This window comes from Ciona intestinalis, chromosome 12 (assembly GCF_000224145.3).
Source record: "Ciona intestinalis chromosome 12, KH, whole genome shotgun sequence".
In the NCBI taxonomy this organism is placed as follows: Eukaryota; Metazoa; Chordata; class Ascidiacea; order Phlebobranchia; family Cionidae; genus Ciona; species Ciona intestinalis.
This window is the reverse complement of record NC_020177.2, coordinates 2,644,955-2,660,939: the sequence shown is the minus strand read 5'-3', so window position 1 is coordinate 2,660,939 and position 15,985 is coordinate 2,644,955. Positions and strand designations below refer to the sequence as shown.

The 15,985-nt window shown below is 34.2% G+C and overlaps 2 protein-coding genes across 2 annotated transcripts in view; one reads left to right on the top strand and one right to left on the bottom strand.

Moving 5' to 3' along the window:
- The window catches only part of LOC100186297 (transcription elongation factor SPT6), a gene marked incomplete in the record, with an annotated part of 21,589 nt that extends 12,212 nt beyond the window's left edge, over window positions 1-9,377 (top strand). Inside the window, 15 exon segments of the mRNA XM_018814440.2 lie at window positions 610-747; window positions 1,290-1,457; window positions 2,061-2,191; window positions 2,594-2,801; window positions 3,215-3,362; window positions 3,784-3,932; window positions 4,638-4,778; window positions 5,365-5,560; window positions 6,155-6,271; window positions 6,742-6,863; window positions 7,513-7,708; window positions 8,357-8,509; window positions 8,578-8,678; window positions 8,812-8,999; window positions 9,062-9,377. Of these exon segments, the coding sequence (XP_018669985.1) occupies window positions 610-747; window positions 1,290-1,457; window positions 2,061-2,191; window positions 2,594-2,801; window positions 3,215-3,362; window positions 3,784-3,932; window positions 4,638-4,778; window positions 5,365-5,560; window positions 6,155-6,271; window positions 6,742-6,863; window positions 7,513-7,708; window positions 8,357-8,509; window positions 8,578-8,678; window positions 8,812-8,999; window positions 9,062-9,251 (2,346 nt within the window).
- Window positions 9,378-14,261, bottom strand: LOC100183925 (apoptosis-inducing factor 3-like). Its single transcript, XM_002130708.4, has 7 exons — window positions 13,555-14,261; window positions 12,781-12,968; window positions 12,212-12,444; window positions 11,746-11,877; window positions 11,222-11,409; window positions 10,638-10,801; window positions 9,378-10,129 (listed from the first exon to the last, which is right to left on the bottom strand). Exons 1-7 carry the CDS (start codon window positions 14,235-14,237, stop codon window positions 9,948-9,950), a joined length of 1,770 nt encoding a protein of 589 aa, XP_002130744.1. The 5' UTR covers window positions 14,238-14,261; the 3' UTR covers window positions 9,378-9,947.
- Window positions 14,262-15,985: the final 1,724 nt, after the last annotated feature.

Genomic DNA, 15,985 nt, shown 5'->3' with positions numbered 1-15,985 from the left:
CTGTTTTTACACAAAAGCAACTTTTTTTATACACAAAAGCACCTTTTTTTACACAAAAACACTGTTTTTACACAAAAACACTTTTTTTACACAAAAACACTTTTTTTTACACAAAAGCACCTTTTTTTATACACAAAAACACTTTTTTTACACAAAAACACTTTTTTACACCAAAGCACTTTTTTTACTCAAAAACACTTGTTTTACACAAAAGCACCTTTTTCACACAAAAACACTTTTTTACACCAAAGCACTTTTTTTACTCAAAAACACTTTTTTTACACAAAAGCACCTTTTTTTACACAAAAGCACATTTTTTTACACAAAAGCACCTTATTTTACACAAAAACACTTTTTTTACCCAAAAGCACTTTTTTTACAAAAAAACACTTTTTTACACAAAAGCACCTTATTTTACTTAAAAACACTTTTTTTACACAAAAGCACCTTTTTCACACAAAAACACTTTTTTACACAAAAACACTTTTTTGTGCTCTTTTCTATATGAGTGAGGAGGACATATCAGAAAACAAGCCAGAAGACATAATACTTATTCCAGAGTTATCCCATACCTACTTTATAACAAAATAAATACATCTATGTTTTAAGGCTGACTTCCGGGATTTTCCCGTCGAATTACGACAAGCAATATCGTTGGCTCGTCGTCTTCAAGATCCAATGTTAGAATTCTCTCAGCTTTGCACTGCTGATCAAGACTTAATGTGTTTAAAACTTCACCCATTACAGGTCACTTTAGTTTCTGACATAATTTTACTTCGAAAAAAACTTGAAAAATATCAGATTTTTGTTAAATAATCCAACTGTAACATTAAAAGAGCTAAATTTTTTTTTAAACTAAAAAAATCTAAAAATTTTGTTGTTTTTTTCAATTTTAGATGTTTTTAATATGGTTTAGCAATACCACGCACCAAAATATATGAATAGGCCAAATATTTGGTGAAAATTTTTCATCAATTCAAATTCCAAAATAAAGAAAAAAAATCACGCAAACACTTTTATGAATCTTGCCCAAGGGTATCACGTACCCTACTTCATTTTAAAACTTAATAAGAATAAGTTTCCGAAAAGCAGTTATTTAATATAGGTATAGAAAAATCCACATTTTTAAAGTTTAAAAAAGCTACATTTTATATATATTAGATTTTTTTTAATTTAGAAGTTGTTTGCTTCATTTTTCTTTATTTTAGTTCTTTTTTTTGTAAAGCCTAAGGAAATCTACAAAGGTAAATTTTGTTTTTAAACAAAATCTTGTTTTAACCAAACTATAGGACCAACTTAACAAAGACGAACTGCTTGAAGCTTTAGTCGAAGAGTTTGTATTCCGTGCGTGTGAAGTAGGTGTGGATGTAAACAGAGCTATAACCCATCCACACACGGCTACTGTCGTTCAATTTGTGTGCGGTCTCGGCCCAAGAAAAGCAGCTCATTTATTGAAGGTATTTTTTGGGCTTTTTATGTGGCCAACACTTTTTATGTGGCTAACAATTTTTATATGATAACACTTTTTTTGGCAAACACAAATTATAGTATTTATTTTAAAAAGACTTGGGATGTAGTTGGAGTTTGCTTACCAACCCAAATGCTATCGGCACAGTGGTTAGAGCAGACATCTTTAAATTAGAGAAAACTGGTTCCAGGCTCGGTGCTGCTAATATCAGGACTAAAGACATCTGTGTCATTAGGCAAGACACTTAACTGCAATTGTTCCAACACAGTGGTCACTAATGGGTTGTCTAAATTGTCAGCCTTAAACCGAGCTAATCAAAAAATAACCATACACAAAGTTATATATGTGATAGAGGAGGCATGAGGTGTATGAAGCAGAACACCTGTGTTATAATGACTGTTGTTGCCGCAATGCTCAATGATACATAAGTTAAATTGATTTATTCATTCATTCCCTTACTGGCAAAACAAAACAATTGAAAGTAGTTTTAACTGAACAAGCCTAATCTGCACCTGTAAAAAGATTTTTTTAAATAAAATGTTGCATAAAAGTTTCACATTTAACTATCTAATGTCATGTTTTTTGTCGACAGGTTTTAAAACAGAAAAACGGACGTTTGGAAAATCGCTCAAATCTCGTCACTGTGTGTAAGATGGGACCAAAGATATTTATTAACTGCGCTGGTTTTATAAAGATTGATACTAAATCTATAATGGAAGACAGGTTCGTATTTGCTGCGAAAATAATGTTTATAATATTATTAATACCGATTTTTTTTAAATTGTTTAAAGATATAATTTGTTAAACTATTGTAAAAAAGTGTTTTGCGTATTTTGTGAAAATTATATTTGTAAACCATTTTTCAGTGAAAAATTTTGTGAGAAAATTTAACTTTTTGATCTGTGTAACTTTAAGTTTGCCGTAACTTGTCAATTATTTTGGCATGTTAGCTTTATTGAAAAATATGTATACATGATCTTGGTCGGCTCTTTATTATAATAAATTTCAAATTTTTCTTTTTTATTATAAGTTAAATATTGTTTTTTTGTTTTTTTTTGTTATTTTTTAAATTTTTACAAATTTCTTTTTTTTTTAATTTTTACAAATTTTTGATTTCTTTCTTAGCACTGATGCTTACATCGAGATCCTCGACGGACTCCGCGTACATCCGGAGACTTACGAGTGGGCGAGGAAGATGGCAGTCGATGCTCTGGAGTACGATGAGTCAGCGGAAGATGCAAATCCCTCGTCTGCTCTCGTTGAGATCCTTGAATCTCCCGAGAGGTTAAAAGATCTTGATCTGGATGCTTTTGCAGAGGAACTTGAGAGACAGGTGCTCATTCTGTTTACTCTTTAACGCTGGTCTTGTTCTAGAAAACTAGACTTTTTATCAATCAGATAGAGATTTTTATTAAACGCGGACTTTTTTCTGAAATATTTCCTCAATTTTTTTATGTGGAAACATACAATAACTAAAGAGTGTTTTTGAACCCCCAAAAAGAGTTTTACTAAATGGAAAATTGTGTTCATTTGAAATTAATTGCTTTTGTATAGTTTTATTACATTTTTGAGATGTCTTTAGTATATAAAAGTATATTTTTTTGCTAATTTTAACAGAAAATCTGTGAAAAAATCAGCAACATTTAAATATATTTATCTAATTTGGCATAATTTTGGTCCTAAAAATTTTCCTATTACCCCACTTGACCCACCCCCCCCGTAAAACAATAACTCCTTTGTACCCAGGGTTATGGAAACAAAGGCATCACACTATACGACATTCGTAACGAGCTCAACTCTCAATACAAAGATTTCCGAACCCCATATCGTTCTTCAACTGCGGAGGAAAAATTTGAAATGGTGACGAAAGAAACTTTGTCAAATTTTAAAGAAGGTTTGTTGTTTTTTTTTGTTGGTTTTTAACATAGTGTTTCACAAAATTTAAGCAGTGTTTCACAATCTTTTTTAGCAGTGTATCAAAAATATTTTTTAGCAGTTTTTTCTAATTTTTTTCACCACTATTTCTCAAATATTTTTTTGCAGTGTTTCCAAAACTTTTTCAAACAGTATTTCTGAAAATTTTTGCAGTGTTTTCCAATTTTTTTAATCAGTGCTCCATAACAATTTTCAGCAGTGATTCCCAATTTTTTTAAGCCATGATTACTAGCATTTTATGCAGTGCTGTGTTTTTTTAACCCACATTTCTTTTTAACCTACCATCTTTTTAACCCACATTTTTCCTTTTTGAAAAACATTTGAAAAATTCCACTATACCAAACATTGCCGTCATTTATTAACATAGAAATAACATACAGGTAAAATGATCACATGTCGTGTTACCGGCATCGCGCATCGTCGACCGAAGTCCGAGCAACTCGATCAAGCGGAACCACATAAAGACGAGGAGACGGGAATGTGGAATTGTTCGTTTTGTAAAACGGGAGGATTTGCTGAACTCAGCGAGGTAATTTTAATAAATTCCGCGAATCTAAACAGTAGAGAATTAGTATCCATGCATTTTGTAATAGATTCCGCAAATTCAAACGGTAGAAAATTAGTATCTATGTGTTTTGTAATAATTTCCGCAAATTCAAACGGTAGAAAATTACTATCTATGTGTTTTGTAATAATTTCCGCAAATTCAAACGGTAGAAAATTAGTATCTATGTGTTTTGTAATAATTTCCGCAAATTCAAACGGTAGAAAATTAGTATCTATGTGTTTTGTAATAATTTCCGCAAATTCAAACGGTAGAAAATTAGTATCTATGTGTTTTGTAATAATTTGCGCAAATTCAAACGGTAGAGCATTAGTATCTATGCGTTTTGTAATAAATTCTGGGAATCTTACCACCATAGAAAATCTCCTTTTTCAAATAAAAAGCAACAGGTAAACAGAATGGAATATACATTGTTTGTTATCAAAAGGCAAAAATAAAGTTAATAACTGTAATAAATTCCGCGAATCTGACCCCGTCTGGTGCTCATAGAGTTGAACGATTCTTGTGTAAAAAAACACAGTAAGGATCTGGTGCTTTAAAAGCGTGATTGTTCTTAAAACAGATGCCAGAAAAGCCTTATGCAGCTTTATTTTCAAGCGTTCTTAAATTTCAAGGCCCTTATATGCCGGAAAACAGAAATAATTGAAAATAAACTTTTTCCTTTACCAGGTGTGGGCCCATCTTGATAATGGAGAATGCCTAGGTCGAGCAGTTGGGGTTAAAGTTCGTCTCGAAGGTGGAATCACTGGGTTTATTCCAACAGATAAACTGAGTGACAAGCCAGTCTCTAATCCTGAAGAAAGAGTTCATGTAAAAATTATTTTTAATCTTTTTTTTAAAAAACTTATCACAAAGCTGTCAATTTTTTTAAAGTTAGCTTTGTATTGTGTTCCAAAAACATTGCTTAAAATATTGTTTGATGTGAAAAGTTAAAATGTATTATTTTACATATCAGTATTTAGTGTTGTCAGCTTATAATCACTTTAATTCTATCATTATATTTATTTTGACTTACAAATTTTAATCTGATTATTTTTAATGCGAGTCATCGTTTTTAACAGACTCATATTTAACCTGACTTATTTATTTAAGCCGATGCATCATTTTTTAACCCGAGTTGTCATTTTATCCCGCTTTATCATATTTAACCCCACTCATCAGTGATGAGTCATCACTTTTAACCTGACTACCTGACTCATCATTTTTACCCTAACTCATTATTTTTTAACCCGACTCATCATATTTAACCTGAGTATCTGACTCATCATTTTTAAAAGGCTAATTTTTTACCTGACTCATTTATATTTTAACTCAGCTCATCATTTTTTAACTTGACTCATCATTTTTAACCCGACTCATCAGTTTTACCCTGACTCATCATAATTTTCTTACCCAGATCGGCATGACGATCCACTGTCGCATCACAAAGATTGACATCGAGAGATTCCAAGTCGACCTTACATGTCGGGGTTCGGACTTACGAGATGACGCGGGGTCGTGGAAACAACAGCTCGATACCTATTATGGTTTTGAACAAGAAACTTTGGATAAAAAGAAATTAGAAGATTCGAATAAAAAGTCAAACAGAACGAGTATGTGTGGATTTTTTTAAATATGCGCTTGTTTGGGTATGGTTAAAATTAAAAAATCACATGATTTTACATATTTTTTAGCATATTTTGTGATTTTTAGTGTTTTCTTGCAACTTTGTTGTATAGGTTTTTTTACCTTTATAGACCCCCTTACAGTTTTTGTGAACCCCAGGTTACCCCTACACCCCTAATGCCCCGTACATTACCCCAAGTGGTAATTACAGGGGTCAGAGGTCCCCTAGGTTTATAAACTCCTAAACACAGGGAAAAAATGTTAACTTTTTCCCTCTATCAGATTTTGCATTTAATTTGACAAAATATATTCTTAAAAGTTGTTACAATGTATATGAAAAAAACACCCATGTTAAAATCAACTGCCGTTCCCCACTAAGCAAAAATAAAATTACATTCATTTACTGTTAAATTGAATGAATGAATGTAACTTACTTTATCCCCACGAGGCTGGAAAAAAGTCTCCATAACACGGGTGTTCATACACCTGGTATCACCTTACGAGTTACCACGTATGTTAATTCCGGATGATTTGTTGAAATTACAATCAAACATTCATTTATTATTCTTATTATTTCCCAGCATATATAAAGCGAGTAATAGCCCATCCCTCATTCCATAATATTGACTTCAAAAGTGCAGAGAAGCGAATGCAAGATATGGACCAAGGTGATGCCATTATTAGACCCAGCAGTAAAGGTCAGATGATTTAATTAATTTTTCAATTGTGTACAATATCGATATTTTTTTGTGTTTTTTTTTTAGGTTTCTTTTTTCTTTTATTTTTTGTTATTTTTTTATTCATTATTTGCAGGTTAAAAGTTGTATAAAAGTTTTTGTTTCTTTAAATAAGACTTTTACTAATTTTGTTTAAAAACATTTTGTTTTTTAAGTTAGTAAAATTTCAGAAAAAAGGTTAAATTAAGTTGTTGTATTGTGTATAAAGCATTTGCAATGTTACATACAGAATATTAAATAAATTTATTACTGTTCCTGTATCTACTATTCCATACTAAGTGCAAACATAAAGAAAAAATCAACTAAATTGGCATCATATATATCCATTGTTTTGTCTAATTAAAAAAAAAATAAATATTTTTTTTAAATCTTTTTGTTTTAAATACAGACCTCAAAACCACCAAAAAAATTTAATTTTAAATTTTTTTTAGGTTCTGACCATCTCACAGCAACATGGAAAGTTTCAGAAGGTGTTTTCGCTCATATTGATATCAGGGAAGAGAAAAAAGAAAATGCTTTCAGTCTTGGAAGGTCATTGTGGATCGGCAATGAGGTGTTTATTCTTTATAATTTTTGGAACTTTTTATTTTTACTGATGGCTTTTATTTTGTTGGATTGACATATGCCATGATGTGTATATATATATATATGTTGCGTGCCTTTTTTGTGACTTTTTTCATGGGGTGTATGAATATACCATTTGTGTCTGGTGTATAAGAAGACACCCATGTTATAACTCGACAGTGAGCATGAGGTGTATAAATACATCATGTGTGTCTGGTGTATAAGAAGACACCCATGTTATAACTCGACAGTGAGCATGAGGTGTATGAATACACCATATGTGTCTGGTGTATAAGAAGACACCCATGTTATAACTCGACAGTGAGCATGAGGTGTATGAATACACCATATGTGTCTGGTGTATAAGAAGACACCCATGTTATAACTCGACAGTGAGCATGATGTGTATGCATACATCATGTGTGTCTGGTCTATAAGAAGACACCCATGTTACAACCTATTGTACATGCGTTGTAAAAGTACACTGTTTTCTATATACTGTATCATATATAAAACATTATTTGACAGTGAGCATGAGGTGTATGAATACACAACCCTTATCTTATGTCTAAATCCCAACCTATGCGTAACTCGACAGTGGGCATAATGGCGTCATATTTACAAAAAAAATCCTCCAGGAATTCGAAGACCTCGACGAGATCATCGCTCGTTTCATCCAGCCAATGGCAGCAAACGCTCGAGATCTCATTGGACACAAAAACTTTCGGGAGGTCGGAGGGAAAAAGGAACTCGTTGAAGATTTGTTGAAACAAGCGAAGAAATCCGCTCCATTCAGGATCCCATACTTTATTTCTGCTTCCAAATCACTGCCAGGTTAGAGGAGGGGAAATTTTGGTGAATTTGTTGTAGTTTGGCAGTGAGCATGAGGTGTATAAATGCAGAGTGATGTTGGGGTACACGGTATAAATGTTGTCTATTTTGTTACTCGACAGTGAGCATGAGGTGTATAAATGCAGAGTGATTTTGCTGTATAGATGTCATATATGCTAATGTTCGACAGTGTGCATGAGGTATATGAATACACTTTGTGTGCCTGGTGTATGAGAAAGCACTTATAATAAAACTTAAAAGTGAGCATTTATAACTGCAGTTGATGTATAGGAAGACACTCGTGTAATAACTTGACAGTGGGCATGAGGTGTATGAATACACTATTTATGATATATGAAAAAACACATATACTACTAAAACTATGACCAAAATATATATATATAAGGTGGGGGAAGATGGGACATGTATTCATTCCATTTTCTCGTCCAATTTGGTAGTAAACAAAGAGCAATCAAAGAATTATAAAACCGTATCCTCGCAGCTCCCATAGACCGTTGTTAATTGTTTAAAACACGATCAGGATATTTGGAAATTATGTGCTAAAGGTGCCCCGTCTTCCCCTACCCTACTATATGAATAAATAAATTTTACCCCTGGCAATACATCTCACATGGAACCTCTTTATTTAAGGTAAGTTCTTATTGTCGTACATGCCGAGAGCTCGTTCAAAACACGAGTACGTGTCAATCAACCCCGATGGGTATCGCTACAGAAGTCAGAACTTTACGTCGCTCAACCAAGTATTTAAGTGGTTTAAAGAACATTTCCGAGACCCCATCCCAAGTCAGTATCTCCAGTTTTTTTTTGAATGTGAAGTTTTAAATTTTGCTGACTTATTTTTTCTTACTCAGCACATTTAATGAACCGAACGCCGGCGGGTGGGAACAGTGTTTCCATAAATACTCCGAAACAAAGAACGCCTTCAATACGACAAACACCAAGGACTCCTAAAGTAATTTATCTGGCAACACTGAATTTTTTTTAAATTATCTGCCAACACTAGATTTTTAAATTTATCTGGCAACATTAAATTTTTTAAAATTTATCTGGCAACACTGATTTCTAATTTTGAATTTGATTTCCAGGAGACCCCACAACAGCCCCACACCCCAGGTTACCCCTACACCCCTAACGCCCCGTACATTACCCCAAGTGGTAGTTACAGGGGTCAGAGGTCCCCGGCAGCGAGCATGTTGCCCCCGAAGTCAATACCCCCGGCAAAGTGGGCCACACCCAGTATGACCCCAAAACGAACCCCTAAATCAAGCGGCAGGTCAGAAAATGAGTTTTTTAAATCAAAAATTTTGCTTTTAATTTTAAATTCTTGATTTATAGGACACCCGTTCCTTCCAACGCAGACTGGGGTAGCAGAGCACAGGAATGGGCAAAGCAGCAACAAGGGTTAAAAAGTCCGCATATGACCCCGACCACACCTAAAGGGCCCCGTACCCCAGCTAGTAGCTATGCGGGGACCCCAAGAACCCCACAAAATAGAACTCCGCGGGGCCAGCGCACCCCTTATTGAAAGGGGGGATTCAAAAAGACTTTCGTAAATCGTGGAATCGTGAAATTGCAAAATAAGTTGTTTTCCCAATTTGGAAAGATTTCTTGAAAATAAATTGTACACAAGCCATGCAGCTTAGTTGAGAAATAAGAAGTCTGTTGCAAGTTTATTCACAATGAGTCTACTAAACTACGATGTATGTACTGTAGTTTTTAAGGGCAAAGTTGTCACCAGATTTACTGCAGTAAAACTGACAGCTATTGAATGAGCAAACCCCAGCCAAAATTCAAGGTATATATAGAAATCACTGTTGAAAAATTCACATATTCAGAATATAATAATACAATTTTAGTTACAGTTTCAAAAATTCACATCCAGCCAGTAATATGATCAGCATTTATTACAGTTAAACAGAATATTTTGTATTGAATTCCCTTCAAAATTGAGAGCCTACACTGTGATTTAGAATAATTAATAATTACACAGCTTTGATGTCTTCATTGATTAGTAATGTGCAACAATTTGGTAGAATTGCAACTCAAACGTTAAATTTACAAACACATCTTTATACACTAGATTGCATATGGAACAAAAGAACTGATTTATACATATATTTTAAGGAACTGTTAAGAATCCATGTTATTACAACAAAAACTGCGGAAGAAGTCAATATGATACAGTATATCTCTTTTTGCAGACAATCATTATTTGCATTCTTTAAATGGAACTTTTGGTCAATGCTTTGCCAGATAACATCCTTTGAGCAAAATCTGCAGCTACAGGGTCTGAATTCATGGTCGCTATGGCAACAATTTGATCTTTGCAAGTGTAATATGCACAGAATTTCCCTTCAGAAACTTCTCCTTTGATCACTATGTCATCATACCCAACTCCGTAACCTATAAAGTTTAATATATTTGAAATTTTGGGCCTTAATTTTTTATTCAAAATTTAGCATGGTCAGTGGTGCAGCCAGAAAAAAATAAGGGGTTTTAATTAAAAAAAGATTTTTTGGGGGGTTTAAAAAGGGGGGGGGGTTGCGACACCCTAACCCCCCTGGCTGCGCCACTGAGCATGGTATTGGTTATATCACTGGTTTTTTAAACTGTGTTTTGAAGTACCCTGGTGGGTTCGTTGTAATTTTTAGGGTGTCGCACGCTTTCGAATTTTCAAAAAAGCAGTCTCTTTTAAAATTGTCAGAATCAAAACCAAAAAAACAATCACAAATAAACTATAAGAGAGAAATGCTGGTGACAACAACAAGAACAGAAGCCCACAAATCACTTTTTAATAAAAAAAATGTATATATAACATATATCACATTTCCAAATATGTTGCTACAAAAATAAGTTTATGAAAAACTGGGTTTAAATCTTTCAAAAACTCTTGAAAGCCATTGTATCTCACCTGTATATCTTAAACTTTTCCCATACTGCTGTGTCCAGAAGAAAGGTACAGACTCTACTGACTGTAGTTCATCATTAGGTACGACCATGTTAGTACCTGCTACTCTACCATGGTAATGTGCCATCTGCCAATGCTGTATGTTTGAAGGTTGCCAATCCCTTAGCCTAGACAGAAATAAAAATTACAAAAAAAAAGTTAAAAAAAAAGAAATTAAAAAAAGAAAAAAAAATTTCAAAAAAAAGGATTCAAAATCGGAAAAACAAGTTGTACAATAATTAAACTGGATGCAGCTTCCATTGTGGGTGTACTAACATATTGCTAAGTCTGTTTATTCAGTAATCTGGTTGGATGCTTAATACCAGTAACATCTCTTTGGGTAAAACAAGTAGCTCTAATTACTTCAAGCCAGTGGTCACTATTAGGTTGTTAGCATTGTCACTTGTCAGCCAAACAAAAAATCACAAAGTAACAAATGTGGTAATTTGCAATTTGGTGTGTGAAACAGAACACCCGTGTTATAACTACTGTCGTTTAACAGCCACGCAAGGATAAATCAAATTTGATTTTTTATCAAATTTTCTTACATTTGAGGAAACATTGCAATATCTCCGGCAGCGTAAATATTTTCAAAAATCTCGCCATCTCCGGAGCTCTTTAGTGCTCTCATGTGGCGATCGACACCAACAAAACCATGGCTGCTGATCTGAATTCCTGTGTCTTTTAGAAACTCGGTAGCAGGGATCATGCCAACTCCAGCTATTACCAAATCGGCCTGAATTTAAAATATTAGTTTAAATTAGATTACACTGTGCATTTTATCATTTTAAAAATGCTATTCTTTAGAAAATCAGCCTGGATGTTGAAATTTCAGTAAAATTATCTGTCCAGCAAGACTCCACTGTGAATGTATTATTGCATTCTCTCATTTGCTTTTCTAGCAATACTATTTAAACCCGAGCCGACTCTTTTTAAAATTACAAGATCTAGTAATGTGAATCACAATAGGACTTCAACCATATAAACACCCGTGTTATAACAACTCTAGTTTTTCGGCCACTCGAGAATAAGCAAGTTAAAATCATTCATACAGAATAAAAATCCATCTTACCTCCAGTTCTGAACCGTCTTTAAGAATTGCTTTCGCAACAGCGCCATTCTCTCCTTTTAGTTCAACCATTGAAGCGTTCATGTGAAACTTTACTCCTTTCGATTCGTGCATTTTTTGCAAGAAAAGACCAACCTGTTTTATAAACATTTGTTAAAACATAAAAGCAGAATATTACTGATTTTCCAAACTTTAAACAGTAGAAATTTATTTTAAGGAATTTCGCAAAAAAATGATAAGTAAACGACACTTATAAGTTACATTTATACATCACATGCCCGCTTACGGGCTTGAATAAAATATCATTGTGGTTATTTTTTTGTGATTTTTTGTATGGCTGCCAATTTGGACAAATCATCAATGACCTCTGGATTGAAGCAATCAATTGAGAAACAAGCACACTTAAATCTTAAAATAACAAATATATCCACCCCACAACACAACTAAAAGGACAAATTTTTAAATTAACCTCTTTGCCAAGAACTCTTTCAAACGGAACACTAAAGAATTCGCAAACACTGATTGATTCCGCTTTTGACACAAGTGAAGCTGCAACTTCCATTCCAATAAAAGATGCGCCACAGATGACCACTTTACGGCCTTTTGCAACCTCAGCGATGGCGTTAGCATCATTAGGGGTACGAAGGACATAGACATTTTTCAAGTCCCAACCAGGAATAGGCAAAGTACGTGGCCTTCCACCTATAAATAATAAATCGTTAATATAAAAGTTAAAAAAGTAAAAATGTTAATATAAAAGTAAAAACAATACTGACTACATTTTGAGATTCAATCACGTTTAGCAGTTGTTTTTTTTTAATATTTATATTTTTACTATGATAATGCAGATAGTATATATAAAACAATTCATGACAATTGTTCTACTTCAGTGGTCACTAAAAGGTTTTTAAAAATTGTTGGACATATAAAAAAATTTCCCATTTCAACAGTTTTGATCACATGCGTTATAATAACAGTTACTGCCTACCATAAGAGTATAACCAATTATGATCAAATTTAAATTTAAAATTCAAAAACCTGTCGCAACCATCAGTTTGTCATATTTAAACGTATCTCCATCTTCGCAAGTAACGACCTGCGTTTCGGCATTTACTCCATTAACTCGCTTATTATTTATGATCTTTATGTTCACAGCATCGTAGAACTCCTGCGGTCGTAGGAAAATGGCTTCTGGTTTGATGTCCATGGCTTTGCTTAGTTTTGTCCTGTAAAAAATAATTCCAAATTTTGCTGTTTACGATTTTGTATATGAATAAATGAGTGTAACTTACTTTATCCTCGAATGGCCTCAAAACGACAGTCGTTATAACAGGGGTGTTCATACACTTCGTGCCAGCTTAGGAGTTACCATGTATGTTACTTTGTGGATGATTATTTTTTGTACATAAATGGGTTAGTATTCTAGGCTACCGACTAAACTAGTCAGTCGCGGTAACTATTGGTTACCACGTTTTTTTAATTGGCCGACTAAAATTTAGTCTGTAGTTTTTCATGTTTAGTCAACCGACTAAGTTTCTGTGCATTACTTATTACCGAAGTTAGTCCGTCAAAATCCACTGACTAAAATTTTAGTCGGACAGCAAAAATATCAAAATCGAATTTAAGCGGCGACTACCATGTGTCGACAACAAAATAAATGACAAAAATTACTGCATAAGGAATAGAACCTATTAATGCATGTGAATATGTTGTTTCATTATTCGAATATAAATATATATTTTACACAGACATAGCAATACACCAGTCCTATTATAAGCTTAGTATTGATTTAATATCAATGTGTGGACATACCTGTCATAAGGCAAATAAGGATCTGCAGATAGAATTGTAATTTTCCCCAAAAAGGATTTTTGCCGCAGAGTTTCTGCGCATGTTACTGAAGCTGGCCCCCCTCCCACAATGACAACGTGTGGGCCATCCTCATTTTGCGTTTGCACCATAGGCTTATAACGCTTATGGGTTTCAAGCGCCGATTTGCACGCCCGGATCACAACTTTGTCACCATCTTGAATCACTATATTATGCTTAGGAACACAGTCAAGGCCTGGAAAGTCTTCTATGTCTCCAGTTTTAGCGTTAAAACACGCTCCATGCCACGGGCACCTAACACGACCATCGCGCAACGCACCTTTTACTAAAGGAGCCCCATAATGCGTGCATTTATGGCCAATAGCACTGTATTCCCCTTGATGGCGAACCAGCAATGCTTTTCCGTCGCCTACCGAAACTTCCCGCATTTCTCCATCTTTCATTTCACCAACTTTGCAAGCGTACGCTTCAACAATCTCATCCTTAGACGTTGTATTTCCACCCATCTTACTCGATAAACAAATTGTACGAACACAAGATTGATAACTGACCAATACGGCAGGGTATCTTGCAGTTGTCACACGCGAAACCGCAAAACTATTCAGTAAATACTTCGAATTGGACGTAAACAGCCGAACGCTGACAAAGAGTGACTTGCAAAACATTAAGCACACACACACGCTTTGCGCGACCGCACAATTCAAAGGAAAGAGGACACAATCGAGCGCCTTTTTCTACCGATATCACTGACTGTCTGTCTATCCCGCAACACCAACGAGCGATTGCCGATTTCCTTTTTCACCATCAGCGGCCGAAAATATTTGTTTGCAATTCGCAACACGTGTGTACTGTGTAGTTTTAATGATTATATAAACGTTTAGTCCAATGTTACATATATTAACATTGGTTTAGTTACACTTGAGTTAGTCGGTCTACTAAACTACAAATTCGTGCCAGCATTAATGTACTATCTCCGAACTCAATTAAAAGTTGTGTTTTCTTTTATTTTTAGTTACAGTACTTCTTAACCTATTTACACATTTACCAAAGTAATACCCTATACTTGTAGGGTTTACTACAGGTCAGTTTATGTCACGCTTCGTGCTATTATAGTCGATTGAATACTGCGAATAAAGTACGATTTGGCGTTTTCTAAAATTAAACATGAATAGTCATTTAGATTCTAGCTCTTTGTATAAACGTGTAAAAAGTACGTACAAGTCATGTAAGATTTAACTTATATCCCAGTCGTAATTTCGTAATCAGAGTACGTATAGTACAAGCACACTTTTAAATGTTTTCCGTATTCTTTGCTTGCTACTAAATGGGATATGAAAGAAAACCACGTCCCATTTTACCCCACTCTACCATAATATTCATTTTTTTGTTGTTTTCTACAACATAAAAACATATGAAAACTTAACAAAACAACCCAATTAAAAGGCAAGGCAATTAATCCCACACACGAGGAAAATTTGTGATCCCGAAAAAACAGTTCTATTTCGTCATTCGTGACGTCATCATAGCTTAGATCTACTGTAACTTTTTCTCTCGGTGTATTGAACTTCGACTTTCCAAATACCACGATTTTCCGCAAAAGGAAAAACACTTTGGATACGGATTTGTGTGTTTTTAGAAATTCTGAAACTATTTTACATCCACGTAAAGTAGCATTATTGGTTTGAACCTGATTGTCGTCAACTTTTATGGATAATGACGTCATATTTGGTGCCTCAAGTGAACGTTTGGTTGATAGGCTATATAGATTAAAAGGCACTCGACGCTTTTTCTTTATGAATTTGCCAATTAGACGAGAAAATGTGGGCTTTTTTGTATTTTCTTGGATGGTATGTTTTTTGTTCTTTAATAAACATTGTCCAAAACTTTCAATTTTTGTCGGTTGCCTGGATGTTTCTAACACGGCCACTTCAAATTTCCCGGTTTTTATTTCTTCTACTGGCAGTGGACATATCTCGCGTTCGTTTGGCAATTCAAGTCGGACGTTTTCTTGAGGACACTTTATTTCTTCATACCCGATTTTTACAGCAAGAGAACTGTTGAACTTGTATTCGTTGTACACGTCGTTCAAAAATGAACCTAACATTGCCGAGAACAAAGCCAGGACGAAATCTTTCAGCAGCATATTAATTATTTAGACCCCTTTTCGAATATTATGCAAATCCAAATAACAGTGCCCTAACAAAAGAAAACATACATTTTATTCTGTAAACAGTATATGTTTACGGCAATTACTGCATTTATAAATATCACATCACGATTAATGATGGGCCAACACTTAACTTATAAAGTTCAAGCAGAAAATCGGTTTAAAACTGTCGTAAATAAAGTAAGAAATGAAAATGTGATTAAGAAAGATAGCATTCCCATTATTCCAGTTTGAAAGACAGCTTTG